The sequence below is a fragment of the Pleurodeles waltl genome, chromosome 1_2 (genome assembly GCF_031143425.1).
Source record: "Pleurodeles waltl isolate 20211129_DDA chromosome 1_2, aPleWal1.hap1.20221129, whole genome shotgun sequence".
Classification (NCBI taxonomy): domain Eukaryota; kingdom Metazoa; phylum Chordata; class Amphibia; order Caudata; family Salamandridae; genus Pleurodeles; species Pleurodeles waltl.
The window spans coordinates 906847645-906864360 of record NC_090437.1 but is presented as its reverse complement, the minus strand read 5'-3'; the positions used below and the strand labels follow the sequence as shown (position 1 = coordinate 906864360).

General features: G+C 45.7%; 1 protein-coding gene across 1 annotated transcript; it reads left to right on the top strand.

Moving 5' to 3' along the window:
- Nucleotides 1-2051: 2051 nt before the first annotated feature.
- LOC138255777 (uncharacterized protein F54H12.2-like) lies at nucleotides 2052-3356 on the top strand. Its single transcript, XM_069205844.1, has one exon. The coding sequence runs from the start codon at nucleotides 2052-2054 to the stop codon at nucleotides 3354-3356; it is 1305 nt and encodes a 434-aa protein (XP_069061945.1).
- Nucleotides 3357-16716: the final 13360 nt, after the last annotated feature.

Below are 16716 nucleotides of genomic sequence, written 5' to 3'. Positions count from 1 at the left end.
TCTAAGTACACAGAAGCCTTATTCAATAAAAGTGGGAGAAGTGTGACTGACGCCTTTAAAACCATCTTCTGGAAAGGACAAACACCGCAAAAACTACAAACAGATGCTGGAAAAGAGTTTTTAAACAGAACGTTTCAGAAATTACTAAAACAGAACAATGTTAAGCATTTTGTAATGTACACTGAGGTAAAAGCTGCCGTTATAAAACGTTTTAACAGCATCTTAAAGTCTAAGATGTGGAGATATTTTACGGTCTATAAGACTTACCGATATGTGGATGTTCTACAGGCTTTCATAGACGTTTATAATGCCACTTACCACAGAACCATCAAAAAGGCACCCGTAAATGTAACATCAGATAACTCGTTAAAGGTGTGGAGAACAGTGTACGGGAACCGGATGGCCGCAGGTGTAAAGAAGCCGCTTTTAAAAGATGGAGACCATGTTAGGGTTTCAAGCTTAAAAGGAATCTTTACGAAGGGTTACCAACAGACTTTTAGTGACGAGATATGTATAGTGGAAAGTGTGGAACTTAAAGAAGATGTATATATTTACAGGCTAAAGGACTATGTTGGGTAAAAGGTGTTGGTCGTCTTTTACAAGGAGGAGCTACAGAACGTGCCTAACGATCCACACCGGGTGTATAGGGTTGAAAAGATTCTGAAAAGGAAAGGTAGCGGTGCTAACCAACAGGTTTTTGTCAAATGGTGAGGGTTGCCTGAGAAATTTAACAGTTGGGTGTTGGCCAGTTATGTGCAGGTTGTGTGAGTACGACAGTGTGTTGTTGTAGACACCAAGATGGAGACATCCCCATTTTATATTACGCTGCCGTCCAGCGCCTCAAAGGACATGTTCCCTGACAATCAAATTTCTAATTATACAGTGAAATTGGCTAAACCCGTAGACCTGAAATGGGATTGGGAGGTTGCCCTAACTGAGATCCAATACCCCCAAACATGGAATACTTTTTCAGTGCTCGATGCCAAATTTAATATAAAGCGTGAGCAGGACCCTTTGAACATCCACGCAGGATTTCCTCAAGGCTATTACCAAACCATTGCCTCGGTGGTCGACGCTATCAACAAATCTATAGGCAACATTGAAACTTATACGAATATTCATCTAGTGGTAGATAACGTTAAACGGAAGGTAATTCTTAAAGCTCCAAATTGTGATACAGTGTTTAACTGTTTAGGTAAATTAAGAAGGGTTTTAGGGACAGTACAACATAACTGAAGTCAAACAGAACCGGACCAGTCATAACCGTTAACAGCGGTTTCTATACAATCTACATGTATAGCAACATCGTAGAATCACAGAGGATAGGGGATAGTTATTCACCGTTGCTAAGATGCGTCCAGGTGCAGGGTGAAAATAACACAACTGTTAATATACAATACAACAAACCCGACTACGTGCCAGTTTCTAAAAAACATTTTGACACCATTACGATCATGATATATGACAATCAGGCTGATCCGGTGTCCTTTAAATACGGGAAAGTTATTGTTAAGCTTCATCTAAGACCGCGACGCAACAGCGACTATTAATGAGTCATAATGGTGATTATGAAAGCATACCGCGACCCCTCTTTGTATAGAGATTATTACAGAAACCAGGCTGGATATGGAGCCCTACCACCATACTTTCAAGGGGCCCCTGTTATGTACGGGGCCAGTTTTTTTTTTCTGTAGTTTGTTTAGAAGAGCTATGCCGTTCTTTAGAAGAGGAAATGAAATTGCAAAACCGCACATCAAAGCGGTGGCTATGAACATTGCTCAGGACGTTGTGGGTTCCATGACATCTGTGTTTGTCGAACGTATGAATAAACAGTCTCAAGAAGGAGTGGGTTTGTTGTACAAGTCTCGCACACGCGTTAAAAGGAAGCGTGATGTTTCAAAGCAGGGATCCACCAGGCCCCTATAAAAAAGACACTGTTCTTCAAAAATTGCTCACAAACGAATATCCGTAAGTAGGAAGAGAGTTACGAAGAAGAGGAAGAGAAGGGATGCCAATGTAAATATTTTTTTTAAACTGAAAACTGTGCAAACATGGCCTTCGTACACTGTGCATCGGGTGAATGCACTAAATCGGAGTTAAACCAGTTTTCCGTAAAACCCACGCAGGCTAGCATCGAAAAAAGTTTTTTCATGGAGGTATCACCGTTAGCGGCTTTAACGCCTTTGGTGCCAATAGAGTTTTATGTGTCAGGGTCCACAGATATGCATCTGGATCTCAACAATACGCTACTACACCTCATCTGTAAAATTGTAAAAGTGGATGGTTCCAACATAGAGAACGGCGCTAAAGTGGCGAAGATCGCTTATCCCATAGCAACCATGTTTAATCAGATGGACATCACCCTCGGGGATCGACTTATTACACAGAGTGATAACATGTGCGTGTATAGGGCATACATTGAGAGTATTGTGAATTACAGCCGTGATGCCCTGGACACTCAGCTTTCAGCAGGACTCATCTACAAAGATACTTATGGTCATTTTGAAGATACAGCATTGGATGGGCACAATCATGGTTTTGTAAAAAGAGCAAACATTGCAGCCGACAGTAGGCAGTTTGACCTCCTAGGACACATACATTCAGACCTTTTCTACCAAGATAAGCTACTAGTCAATGGTATCAATCTTAACATCAAACTAACCCGCAACAAGGACTCATTCTGTTTCATCAGTGGTGATGTGGAACAGTATAAACTTGTTATATTCTCCACCAGTTTGTTAGTAAAGAGAATGAAAGTGTCACCAAGCACCAGACTGGCTCATGCAGAGGCCCTACAGCTATCAAATGCCAAGTATGCCGTGGAAAGAGTGGCTCTGAAGATATTCAGCATACTCACAGGTACCCGCTTAATCCAACAGCAAAATTTATGTCTGGGTCAACTACCAAAGCTTATTATCATAGGGTTTGTGGACAACACAGCTTTTAGTGGGTTGTATACCTCAAACCCTTTCAATTTCAAACACTACAACATCAACTACGTGGCGCTGCTACATGAGGGTGTGATTCCTGCAAAGCCGTACACGCCGAGTTTTGGAACATCTAATTTTATCAGGGAATATGTCTGCCTGGTTTTGATAACAAGAAAACATCAGAGAGACTCGGGAGTCGTCGTATCAAGAGAAGGGTATGGGGCAGGTTACACCCTTTTTGGTTTTGATCTGACGCCCGACATGGAAGACGGGGATCACTATAATCTGATAAAAAATGGAAATCTAAAAGCTGAAACACGTTTTAGTCAACCTCTGGCTACCAATGAGAACACAGTTGTATTTGCGGTGTTTGACAGTGTCATTGAAGTGAACCACGCCCGGCAGAGTATCTTTGACTATCTTTAAAGCATTGTGCAATGGACACTGTACAGATATGTGAGTTCTTAAGCAGACATAAATATGTGAAGAAATACTTTTTAGATGTTTTCCCAAGCGATGGGCTACCCAAGGAAATGGGCATAGAAAAACCTTGATTGCTAGTCTTTAACACAGATCCACATTACAAGGGTGGAACACACTGGGTGAGAATGTCTTTGGATAACAACAAGGTTACAGTGTTTGGCAGTTCAGCGGATTTCCCTGAGCATAGCATCTACACACAACATGTATTCAAGTATCTAAACAAAGCTGCTGTTAGGGTTGAGTATAACAAGATGCAGGTGCAAGATCCTCTAGCCATCACATGTGGGGAGCACTGTATATATTTTATTAGTAAAATGTCTGAGGGTATGATGGTTAGAAATTTTCTAAATTTGTATTCAAACAATCTAATAAACAATGATAGTATTGTTGTGAAATATGTAAAAGAAAATGAGTGAGCTACATCACTCTCTGTTCAAACAGAATACGCCATTTGTCAAAAGTGTAAGGCCTTGTAATGCATATGTGCGTGTAACGTTAAATGTCTACAACAAAAAAATTTAAGCTCAATACTGGACCATACATTTAGATTCAACTGCCAAGACACACATAAAAAAAAAGGTAAAATATGACATAAGAATGATGAAACTGTTAAAAAGTGTTTATTACACATAATTTCAGCACAAACAATAAGTATCCAAACATACTAATGAAAATAAATGCTGAAAGAAAAGCAATCAATATATTAACATTTGTAAAACTATACACACAGACATTGTAAAACAAAATACAGAGGATCACAAGTATCACACATTTAACCACAATTTATTTTTTTACAACAACGTTTTAGCTCCCAGAGGTAGGGGTGCAGTGCCCCATGAGGGGGATATTTGTGGGGTAGACATTGGTTTCAAAACAAACGCTGATGGTATACTTGGGGGGCTGTAAGTAGGATCTTTCAAACTTTCAAGCAGCTTACGGTGTTCGGTATTTCCAACAAGGGTGGAAGGAACGTTGAGTTCTGCAGCGGCTTGTAGAAACAGGTCCCATCCTGTAGGCACTTTCTAGAGCGGTAGGGCTTTGGGATGTGTGAAACCTTTGATGAGGTCATACATATGAGAACCAACAATTAGTTGCCCTTTGTAGAGGAATTCACCCCGGTCATTCCAAGACGTTAGATCTTTAGAAGCAGCCATTGCACTTAGTAACATTTTCACTGCACCTCTGTACCTCGACTTACATTTTTTCAAAGTTCTTCAACAAAGACATCTGAGGATGGGTGTGTTGGGCTTTATGGCTGTTGGTGCTGTTGATCCTGAAGAGTTGTGTGGGCTGGGGGTGTCAAATCCGAGTCATGGGAATGAAGAGTCATGTTTTTTTTCAGATGTCCATTGCTTACATGTTTGTAGGAAGTATTGAAGAGCTCTGGAGTAAAGATCAGCTTTGTCGTAATGTTTTAAATCTGTCCTGTTTAAAACGTTTTTAATTTCTGCATCTATGTGTAGTGTTTCATTTTTTCATATATCCCAAACGTCACCCGTGGAAAGACCCACCTGCTCCATTTGTTGACACGGTACCAGGTACATCTTTTGGGCATAATACATAAAGTTCCCGGTGAGGAGTTTTGTAATTAAAGGTAGAGCTATACCGAGGAGCGCTCCTATAAAGCCGCCCAACTGTTTTACAAGTTTCTTCCTAGAAATGAGGGACACCCTTTTAGTACTAAGCTTTTTGATAAGGGGTCACTGCTTCTTCACTACGCGGAACTGACTCTCTGATATAGGGACATTGCCTTTTAGGGTGTTCAGGGCTATTTTTGAAAGGGCTGATACTAAGGGCCTGATTTATACTTTTTTAGCACAGCATTTGCGTCATTTTTTTAAGCAAAAGCGGCGCAAACTTACAAGATATAATTTAATTTGTAAGTTTGCACCACTTTTGCATAAAAAAATGATGGAAATGCGGTGATAAAAAAAGTATAAATCAGGCCCTGAGTTGTCCGAAGCCAAGCAAAGGATGGCTTTTTTTTGTTGGGGCTAGAAGTCTACCAACCGGTACCCGTGAGGTTTAGCAGTGGCATTGTTAAAGAACAACTGCTCTTACCCGTGTAAGACACGTTCTGCACAATGTAACATAAGCTCAGCTTACGATGGTGTGAATATTGGGTAAAAGCTTTTTCTGTCTCTGGATGATTCCCATCCTCAATCATGACATCTTCTACAATCACCATGTTTACGAGGTGTGTAGGTAACAGTGCATCATTGTTGAGATTACTAGGTATTCCTTCTATAAATTTGATGTGCAGAAACCTTAGGGATAGGTCTGTAGAAAGATCTTGCCAGCATGAATGAAGCCATACAATATTGTTTGGGTTTTGGGATAGAACATGGGGGGCATTTTATAACCACTTATTTATAAAATAACCTTTACCACAATTTGAGGGGCCTGCTATAACGCAGGAGAATGGATGTTGCAAATGGGTGTCCATAGTCGTGGAGATGCGAGAGCCTGATGTCCTTTTAATAACCTTATGGTACTGTTTTGTAGTCCTTAGTCAGGACACTTTTATCAAACACTACACTCAAGGTGTTATGTAAAGGCTGGGTTGTGATTTCTCACTGTTTTTTGGACCGCACTATGGTCGGCTGATGTACAATTGTTTTTCTTATTTTCACGGGTGTCAGACATAGTGTATTCGTTCACCAGATCCTTAAGACTGTCAAAATAGATTTTTACTGTATTGTTAACATTTAAGGTGAGACCTTTGACTTTCATACATACAGTATTGTTTGAGGTTTTATTTGAATAGATTTTAGGACCTGATGAGGTGAACTCCACTAAGTGTTCGCCCTTTTGTAGTTCGCTGATCAAATCCCCTAGATAATCGCCTAATGGAGGGTCTTTATCACCTAGTTTACTCACAAATATAACAGAATCTGTATCATGATACAGACGCCTGTCCTACAGTTTATCTAACACTCTGTGAAGCTTTAAACAGGCATGCCCAGTTGTGAAACAGGCCTTGAAAATGTTTATGTTGTTACACGCTGGGGGTACTCTTTAGTATACTTCCAACACAGAGCGGCTGTCTCATTGATAAACTCACAACTGGACACCTCATAACTGGGGGAAAACGGTACTTAAACAACTTCTCAGGATCTGTTATTATGGACGTGTTTGACAAGTTTGTACGCATTGCGAATTTGCCCCATAAGGAGTTTAGTCATAGTTTGGATAACTGTCGGCGGGCAGGGTTGACCTCGATCAATTCGGGTCTCAAGCGTATATCCTCATGAGTGTAATAGTCATCTATGTACTTTTGTTTAGAGGCCTCATCAACATACCACTCTGGAAACCCCAAAGCCTCCTGTTTGTCTCTTAGAAACAGGTTTAATATAGTGAGAAAAGAGAAGGGTTGTTGTCCTTTCAAAGTGCCATATTTCCAACATTTTACCAAGCCTGTATCCTTTCTCTAGACCCTTTTGTACCTCAGTGCTACACCACGTCCCAGTCAGCATCCTTTGCTCTTCACTGTGACTACACACGCTAATCTCTTCACTTTCATCGCATGTATGGCATAGTGGGAACATCAGCTTACCATCGACTCTGTACAGCAGTACCGGAAAGTAAAGACAGGAGTGGGTAGATTTGGCATTTAATGAGCCCAAAGTATTCGCCAATGGGCTTAAAGTCCCTTTCTATGATGGATGGGTGACTTACAGGGTATCACTTCTGCTTGTTCACAAACGGATACAGGCTTGTGAAGTCATAATAGTGTATTTTCTCACCAGCGCCCACAGCCCTGTACAGCTGTATAGCATTTGTACATCCCCCAAATAAGGCGTCGCAGGGTTCCATAGGCTCTGGTAACTGGCGACTCTTAATGAAAGGCACAAGCTCAACATTTGTTGTTAACATAGCTAACCATTCATGCTCTCAAAGGGTTCTCATGACAAAGCTGCAGTTTTTAACATAGTGCGTCTTCATCAGAGTGCGACAGTGTAGGTGGTCAAACATGGTGCCCAACAGCCTATTAAACTCATGAGGTTTGTAACAATGAGGACAACCGTGGTAAAAACACCCGTTGTATTCACACCATTAATTATGGCATAATCATCAAGATAATAAGGCCCCAATCAGTATTCACCACCCTGTAATGCGTGTTGAATGTTTTCTATGTCTGAGATACATGAGCCACTGGATCAATGGGGTTGATTAGCGCTTCTCTTTACCATTATACAGGTCTGTTGGTCCTAGGGCTATACTGTACGGTTTCAAAACCGTGTTTGTAGATAGACATACACATGGAAGCCAGAGTGATATTCTGGAAGGGGTCTATGTATTCTACAGTCTTTGTCATCTGGGGCATGTTGGGCTTCAAAACCTTCGCCTTTTCGGTCATCTCCACCACTACATCTCTGAAAAGGTTGCAGGTTTTTCACAAGATCATTACATCAGTCCGACAGTACGCTTTGAACTCAGTTTGAAATGAAACTTATTTTCACGGCTTTCAGTGTACCATTGTAGAAAACTCTCTCTCAGCCGGCATCATATATTCTACACCATAGTTGGAAGGTGGCGGCATGGGACCCTCATAATTCTGGTTGTTCCATGTGTTGAAAAGTGGTAGAAATAACATTTACAACCTGTGAAACCAAAGGCTTTGGGTAATTTACTCAATTTCATGGGTAGAAAATTTAAGGTATTGATTAACCTTATTTGAAAAGGCACTGCTGTTAACAGCATAAATTTGGAGCCCTGGGTTATGAGTTCTACAGCTATCTTTTCACCAATCCTGGTCTGTAGCATTAAGAAGGAGTCATACGCTTTAGAGTCATGAGCCAGCATAGAATACCCTTTGAATTTAGGCTGAATGAAAGTGGTGAGGAACGCGCTCACGCATGTGCGCCCTTCAAACTCTCAGTTGTCATCGTAAGTTAGATGATTAGGTTGGTGTACAACTGTCTTCTGTGTACACTCTATATCAAACACTATATAGTCTTCAGTTTTGGTCTGAGGGAGCCCTTTAACCATGTAACACTTGTGCTCTGTCCCAGTCTTAAAATATGCCTTACACCTGGGACATTTCATGCCTTTACATTTATGCTCATAGAGGGTGTAAGGACCGCAAGCCCTAGAGTCTATTTTAGGTAAGCAACGTGCACTTTTGGTGTGTATGCTCAAGCAGTTTTGCGAGCGACAAAACAGATTACACGTGCAACACTGGACCTTCTGCTCAGCGACATCAATACAACCATCCCTCTGACACATTTTACAGTGCATTTCACACTGATGAGTTGTCTGTGTGTTGTAGATATGGCAGTGGGAGCATACGTACTTGACTCCCAGAAAACCCTTCACGTTCAAAATACCATAAAAGTGGTTTTCATGATGGAGAACATAAATGGTCTTGTTTTTCGCATGCTCCCCTGTTGTGAAGTACTTCCAGGAACCGTTGTGGTAAAGAACTTTAACCATAACTGAAAAATACTTCTCAAAAAGCCCTAGGTCCCCGAAACCAACCATTCTGTTGTGTGGTATTTCAAAAGCCCTGTGGGCTTCATCAGCTCTTGACATAATATGAGCATCGGCCATAGTTCAGTCCAACAGTAACCCCACTATGCTGGCTGCCAGACATGTGTTGGTTGCTCCTGTGTTAAAATTGAGCAACCATAATTGTTTCTTACCAATGATCTGGCTATACAAGATACTCTTTAAAGGTCTAGAGACACCATCCTCACTGCACTGGACAATGGGGGCTATAACTCTGAAGGTAGCATATGCTACTATTTCTGCCTTACTGTGCAACAGGTTACAGAGGTTCTCTAGAAATTCCACAGTGTCAAACACATCCCTGGGAGTTCTACATGTGAACAAAGGACTGTCAATACCTTGCCCCTGGGAACGGTGTTAGAAGTAATCATTAGAACCGACATCGTGCAACAATCTTTCCATTAGTGTTTGTACAGCTTGGTGTATGGCTAAAACATAATGATCAGAGGAATTAATATGGTCCAGGTTAACAAACTGGAATTCCTCGTACTGTTCTGTAACGCTAAACCATTCTATGGTACGACTGTACCTTCTAACACTTTCTAAAAACACAGGTTCTGAATCCTCAGCTTGAGACTCGCTACTAGCAGGTGTGGCATCTTGAGTGTTATCCTGGGATAACGGGCTAAGGCTCTGTGCTGGAGTGTTTTTAATCCTCCTTGTAACACATGGGCTCTCATTATGAACTTGACAGCAATCACTGCCGACCGCCGTGCTGACGGTGAATAAAAGACTGCCAGTGGCGGTGAACTGCATACTGCCGTATAATGATGCCAAAAAGACAAACCTCCAAAAATCTTGTAACCTCCACACACCGCCAGGCCCAACAACTGCAGAAAGGCAGTACACCTCACCCCGCCACTGCCATGCAGACAAATCCCCCGCCCACCAAATAATGATGCACAAATCAGCTCGACAGACAGTGAATGTTGAACGACCATTGGTGGTATGGACCGCCACAGCCAGCAAAGGGACCTGCCAACAACAAATGCACACATTTCAAAGTTCGAAAAGCACACACCTGACACACATCCACAACACTGAAAAACACTCACATACACACCCCACAATTATTTGCAAAATCAATAGCATGACAGATATTGAAAAACACAACATGCATACACTGAACTCATCATCACACAAGTCACACACACAAATATAGCACCAAAACACATAACCACCATCACAAGCCACACACCCAACCGCACCCTCACCAATACACCTACTACACACCACTGACAACACACACCATGGCACTCCCTAAGCACAGGGAGCTAAGGACCATAGTGGACGACATACTCAGGGTTGAGCCACACCTGTTCGGGGCACAGGTACAGCAGACACCAGTGGCCAGGAAGATGGAGCTATGGCAGATGATAGTCAACAAGGTCAGCGCACTGGAAAACCATCCACGCACAAGGGAGGACATCAGGAAGAGATGGAACGACCTGCGCTGGAAGGTTAGTTTCATGGCATCCAGGCACATCGCCGTACAGAACAATGGTGGTGGTCCCCCACCTCCTCCCCCCGAATACACCGACTGGGAGATGAAGGTCCTGGCTATCCTGCACCCGGAGGGCCTTACTGGACTCACTAGAGGACTGGACTTGGGTAAGTCATATACAACACCTTAACAGTCACCACACCTATAATACATTAATCACCCCATCCCTCTCACTACCACCAGGACCCCATCCCCTACCCAGTCCACAACATCCACCCACTCACATCTACCCTCGTGCCCACAATCCGCCATATAAATCACCATCCAGCCCCCTGTGCACAGTCACCAACCCATGCATGGAATCCCAGTAGCACTACAACACCCACAATGCACCCCCCCAATAAATGCATCTTAATGTACATGAAGGGACCTTGCATGCCACTACATGGTAATCCAACCAATTACTGCTGACCAGTGCTGCAATTGACAAGAAAGTACAAGACATCCACCTCTTTAGTCTCTCACACACAGGCACCGCCACCCATGCCACCTGGACGGAGACGTCAATTAGTGCCAGTCCTCCACCTGAAGATGGAGGCCCCACTCAGGAGAGTGCAGAGGGATGTCTGGACACAGGGGAAACCCCTGGCCCATCCCACACCCCTGGACAGTCACCCTCCAGAAGTCCCACCCAGGACACCACTGACACCTCTATCACTCAGCCACCACCATCAGCTCTGGCCAAACGACCCCACACCAGTGCCACCAGGCAACAGACTGGCTGTCCACATGTACAGAGGCCCGAGTCTCCACCCACCATCAGGCAGGATGATGAAGGGCCAACTGCAAGTGGGAATGCCAGACCTGTGCAGGGGACACATACACAGGGGGCTAGGGTCAGTGAGAGGGCATCAGTAGCCCAGGGGGGTGGCCCGAGGATGGATGCAGCATCCCAGGAGTTGATTTCTGAGGTCCTGGGAGCATACCACCATTCCCAGGACAGGATGGGCCAGATCCTGGCCACCTTGGAGCAGAATCAGAGGCCACAGGTAGCACACCACCAGGAGGCAATGGAGCAATGGAAACAGCTCAATGCCACCATGGTGTCCATTGCAGTGGTGCTGCAGCGCCAGACAAACATTCAGCCTGAGTCTTCCACCCACCTGCCGGCACCTTGCACTAGCCAGGACGCTGCCATGCCATCTATATCTGCGGCATGTACTGGACTGGTGGCAATGCCAGAGGACTCAGAGGACACCAGTAGCCCAGCTGCACCTTCGTAAACGTGCCCTCAGACCCAGACATCCCACTGAAACACCAGCCAAGACCAAGCCCAGCGCCAGGAAGAGACTCTGCCCTGAACTGTCTCATTGTGTGCCATTGAGCTAACTAGTTGATATGCCACTGCCATCTCACCATCTTCCAATGGCCCCAAGGATGATACCCCTGTGCAACCAACAGCTGAGCATTTGCACATGAGTACGTTGTTCACCACATGTCTATGTCCCAACACTCATGGATGTTTTGACTTTGAAGAAATACACCTGTGCACTCAAAATATCTGTCCTTAATCAATTTGATCTATCAATTGTGAATGTGAATGCATTAGCCAGTTGCCATCATAATGCCACTTTTATTGCAGGAGGGGATCCAACAGGCTGTAGTGTCTGAAGTATGTCACACTGTACATTCCATTACGTGCACTGGCACCTGCCACTTCAGTCATGATTTTGCATTTTCTCTGGTAAAGGACACCACAGTACTTACTACATGAGTCGGACTGAAACAATGTAGTGAAGCCATCAGCATCATAGAACAGTACTTGAGTGTCACTGGTATTATAGACGGATTAGCTGGGTCCTGGAGTTGACATCTTCCCCCTCTTCTTCACAATCGCTCTCATCCCTCCTCTGAGGTGGCAGTGCTGGTTGGACAGCATCCTCCTCTTCCAGAAGTTGGATAGCTTTTCTCACAGCCATGTTGTGCAGCATGCAGCAGGCCACCACTATCTTACACACCTTGTCAGGGATATAGCACAGGGATCCTACAGAGAGATGGAGACAAACAAATCTTGCTTTCAGGAGTCCTATGGTGCGCTCAATCACCCTCCTAGTATGGCCATGTGCTTCATTATAACTCCTCTCTGCATCTGTCCTGGGATTCCTCACAGGTGTCAGGAGCCAATGCATGTTGGAGTAGCCAGAATCCCCTACAAAAGTGGGCAAAAGAGTGTTGAAACACACACATCGTACTTGCATACAGTCTGGCTGTCAGCTATGTAACTGATCCAGTGTCATACACACTCACCTATGAGCCAAGCTCTGTCACTCTGTCCCATCATGTGTGGCACACTGCTGTTTCTCAGGACAAATGAATCATGGACTGATACTGGGAATCTTGCATTGACATGTAAAATGTACTGATCAGCAGTACACACCAATTGTACATTCATGGAGTGATAGTTTTTACGATTCCGATACACGTGCCCATTCACTCTTGTGGGTATGAGGGCTATGTGGGTTCCATCAATGGCACCTATCAGATGGGGGATGTTTGCAAAGGGATAGAATCCTGATTTGATGGCGGTGAGATTAGCACTTTGGGGAAACTGGACATAACTTTGCAAGTGTTGAACAAATGCATTCAGGAAATTGGACAGGATGTGCCTGAACATTGGCTGAGGTACCCCTGAAGCCATGCACACTGTCACTTGAAATGAGCCTGTGGCCTAAAAATGGAGCACAGATAGTACCTGCACAGTTGTGGGTATGGCATGTTGATTCCTATTGCCCAGTTTCAGAACAGGATCCATTACTGCACAGAGGTCAAGGATTGTAGCTCTATTAAGTCGGTAAGTTATGATGATGTGACGTTCCTCCATGTGGCCAGATCTACTAGGGGTCTGTAAACAGATGGGGCTCTCCCTCGCCACAAGGGTCTGGACCTATGGGTGACGAAGAAACACATTTTGAGTTTGGACATACACTTGCATCACATGGTGACAAAATACATTTTTACAGTGCGACACATATGTAACGCACACACACACAAAGAATGAGGTAGTCCGTCAGGCTAATGTGTGGTGAGGTGTCTCAATCATAATGGCATCACAGTGTAGACACACTTCCAACCATGATTACATATGGGGAACCAGTACTCATGTCAGTATTTGACAAAGGGGAGAGATAATGGGGCGATGGATGAGGCCCCCGGCCAGGCTATGGAGACGTGGTGGAAGCAACATGGCAGCCTCCTGCCATCAAGGGATTGTAGCGTGGAAGTGACTTCATTCCGCTGGTGTTAGTGGTCATGGAGGTAGGCGGTGTTCACAACCGTACACCTGATCATTGAATTACATGGCTGTCAATGGGGAACCTGGGCCAGTTATGATCTCCGCGGGCGGCGACGGTGCACACCGCTGCCATTTCTACCGCCATTTTGACAGACATTTGATTCCTGCATTACAAGAAGGGAAGAACTTCACTGCGTGTGCTGCTGTGTCATAACTCTGGTCCCTGAGATGGCGCGTGTGACAGGGGAACAGGCCCCGGCGTTCACCGCGGAGGAGCTTGAGAATCTGGTGGACGAGGTCCTACCCCTGTATGCCAAGTTGTATGGGTGACCAGAAGAGCAGGTGAGTTGCTATCTGTTCTCCTTAGATGTGTGTGAATGTGGTGGATGTCTGTATGCATTTTTGCCCTCTGTGTGACTGCTCACCCGTAATGTGTCTGCAGTTTCAGCTTGTATTTTGTTCATATGCATATCTCCATGGGCCATGTCAGTATGAACTGGCATGGCATTTGTGTACGGGACATCCACACTGATGTCTGTTTCTTTACTCTGTGTGTCCCATGCAGGTCAGCGCCCATCATAAGAGGGGACTATGGCAAGCAATCGCCAAGGAAGTGCGGACCCTACAACTGGCGGACCACCCACTGCAGGAAGCGGTGGGAGGACCTGAGGCACTGGGGCAGGAAGACTGGAGATGCCCAGCTGGGGAAGGGCTCCCAATGAGTGAGGGGTGCCCGTCAGACCCTGACCCCCCCTAATGGCCCACATTCTGGCCGTGGCCTATCTGAATTTGGATGGGTGCTTGAAGGCAGCACAGCAGCCACAAGGGGGTGAGTGCCAACACTGTTGTGATGCCACTATGATGAGTGTAGTTAGTTGCTAAGGGGTGTATGCATAGTAGTGCCAGGCACATATACAGTTGTGTTCCTGCAGTCTTGACCCCGTCCACGTCAGTGGGATAGTGTCATAGCTAGTTTTGGCAGGGTCTGTATGCCTGTGAGGGGTCCCCTGTTTGGACCATTCTACTCAATATAGCCCCATGAACGTATATATGTGTTAGCTTGCCATCGTCTCTCATTAGTTCACTTCACAAAGTGTACCAGAGTAGTGGGTGAGGATGGGAATATAGTGTATTGTGGGGTCATGCGTACCAGTCAGGGGCACATTCATAGCATGTGTTGTGTCTGCTGAGGGTTTGTGCCTGAGCTGGGTGGGAGTGTATGTGTCCCAACATGTACACATTTCCTGTAAATGACATACTTCTTTCTTGTTTTGTTTGCCAACCCCTGTGCACTTGTGTCCCTGTGTACATTAGCATCATCTGGTGAGGGAGCTGATGTACTGGCGAGTGGCAATGCTGCAGCCCAAGGTTCCCAGGAGGCAGAGTCGACCAAGGGGACCAGTGGGTTGGAGGGTGAGGGAGGTTCTACGGGGGAGGCAACTGCCACTGGAGGTAGTGACTTTGATACCTCCTCCGATGGCAGCTCCCGGGTGGTGGTGGACCATACTGGGCCCACCCATTCTTTGTTATCTTCTGTCACCCTCATACCATGACTGCCCTCCGAGTTGCTCCCCACCGAGTTGCCTGTGCCTACTCACCCAGGAGGGTGAGCATCTCCTTTCCACCAGGAACCTCATCCCTTGCCCCAGTCGGCCCTGCTCACGGAGGAGGCTCTTGACTTCCTGAGAAACATCTCTGTAGGGCAAGCAACCATCCTGAATGCCATCCAGGGGATAGCATCCCAGATGCAGCAATGCAATGCATTCCTGGAAGGCATTCATGGTGCAATGTCTGACCTACAGCGATCTTTTCAGGCTCTGGAATCCTCTTTGACAGCAGCCATTGTCCCTGGTCTTTCCATACCCCCTCCCACCACCTCTACCCCTTCCAGCACCCGACTCCCTTCACCCATCCCAAGCACACATACAGACAGCCATGAACACAGATCAACACACAAGAAGCACACTGAGAAACACTTCCCACCACAGGCAGGCACACACCCAACATACCAAAGCACACACAACAACATCCACCTCCCCCACTGTGTCAGCCTCACCATGCACACCCACATGGACTGCACCCTCAGTCACGGCTGCTGCCCCCATTCTTGCAGTCACCACAACAGCTGACATCCAGTCATGCACCCCAGACACCACACCTGCACTCACCACAATTACATTCACAGACCCTTGCAGCACACTCACCAGACCTGCAGACACACACAACATCCATCTACACTGGCAGCCTGTCTTCTCCCACTGTGTCCACCTCCTCCTCTCAAAACACTCAAACGCTCACACTCATCCACACAGCACACATCCACCATACATAACCATACTAAAGAGACACCTGCCTTCACGTCTAGCACACCTATTCCTCGTACCATCACTCCCTCAACCTCCACTCCCAGACCTGGCTCCACATCCCCTCCAACTGCACCTAAGAAGCTTTTCCTCTCCCGTGCTGACCTGTTTGAACCCACTGGCCCACCCCGTCTTGTCCCTAAACATTCCCATGCCCTAGCCCAGTCCACTCCTTCCTCGTCAAAGTCCACCCTTCCCATTCCCGTGCTCCTTCCCCAGGGAGGAAGAAGCCCCGTGTTGCCCCAGGTCCCTCTGCCACCCCCGGTCCAGGCCCACTCCAACTCCTTCCATGGACAAGGTCAAACCCTCTCCACCTCCTAAACCTAAGCCCAAGATCCCCCCTTCAAGACCTGACTCAACACCCCTGCTACTCCTTAGCCCTATTCCCTGAGGTGCCTGGCTGCCCCATTGATGTCCCTTCTCAGTGGAGTTTTCTTTACCATCGTAGGGGTCGAGTGTGGGCTATATTTGGCCTTCCGGGACTGTGAAATGGACTGGCCAATGAAGGGTGATAACCTGAAACCGGTCCCCGGATGCTTGTTTCCAGTCTGGGGAGGACCTGGCTTGGCATTTCGGGCTCCATGAGGAACAGGTTCAAGACTGATTTGCATATGGCTGGGTCCAAACTGGGGTGGCATGGTGAGCAAAAGAACAATAGATTACACCCAGATCTGTGAATGGGGGTGAGTGTTT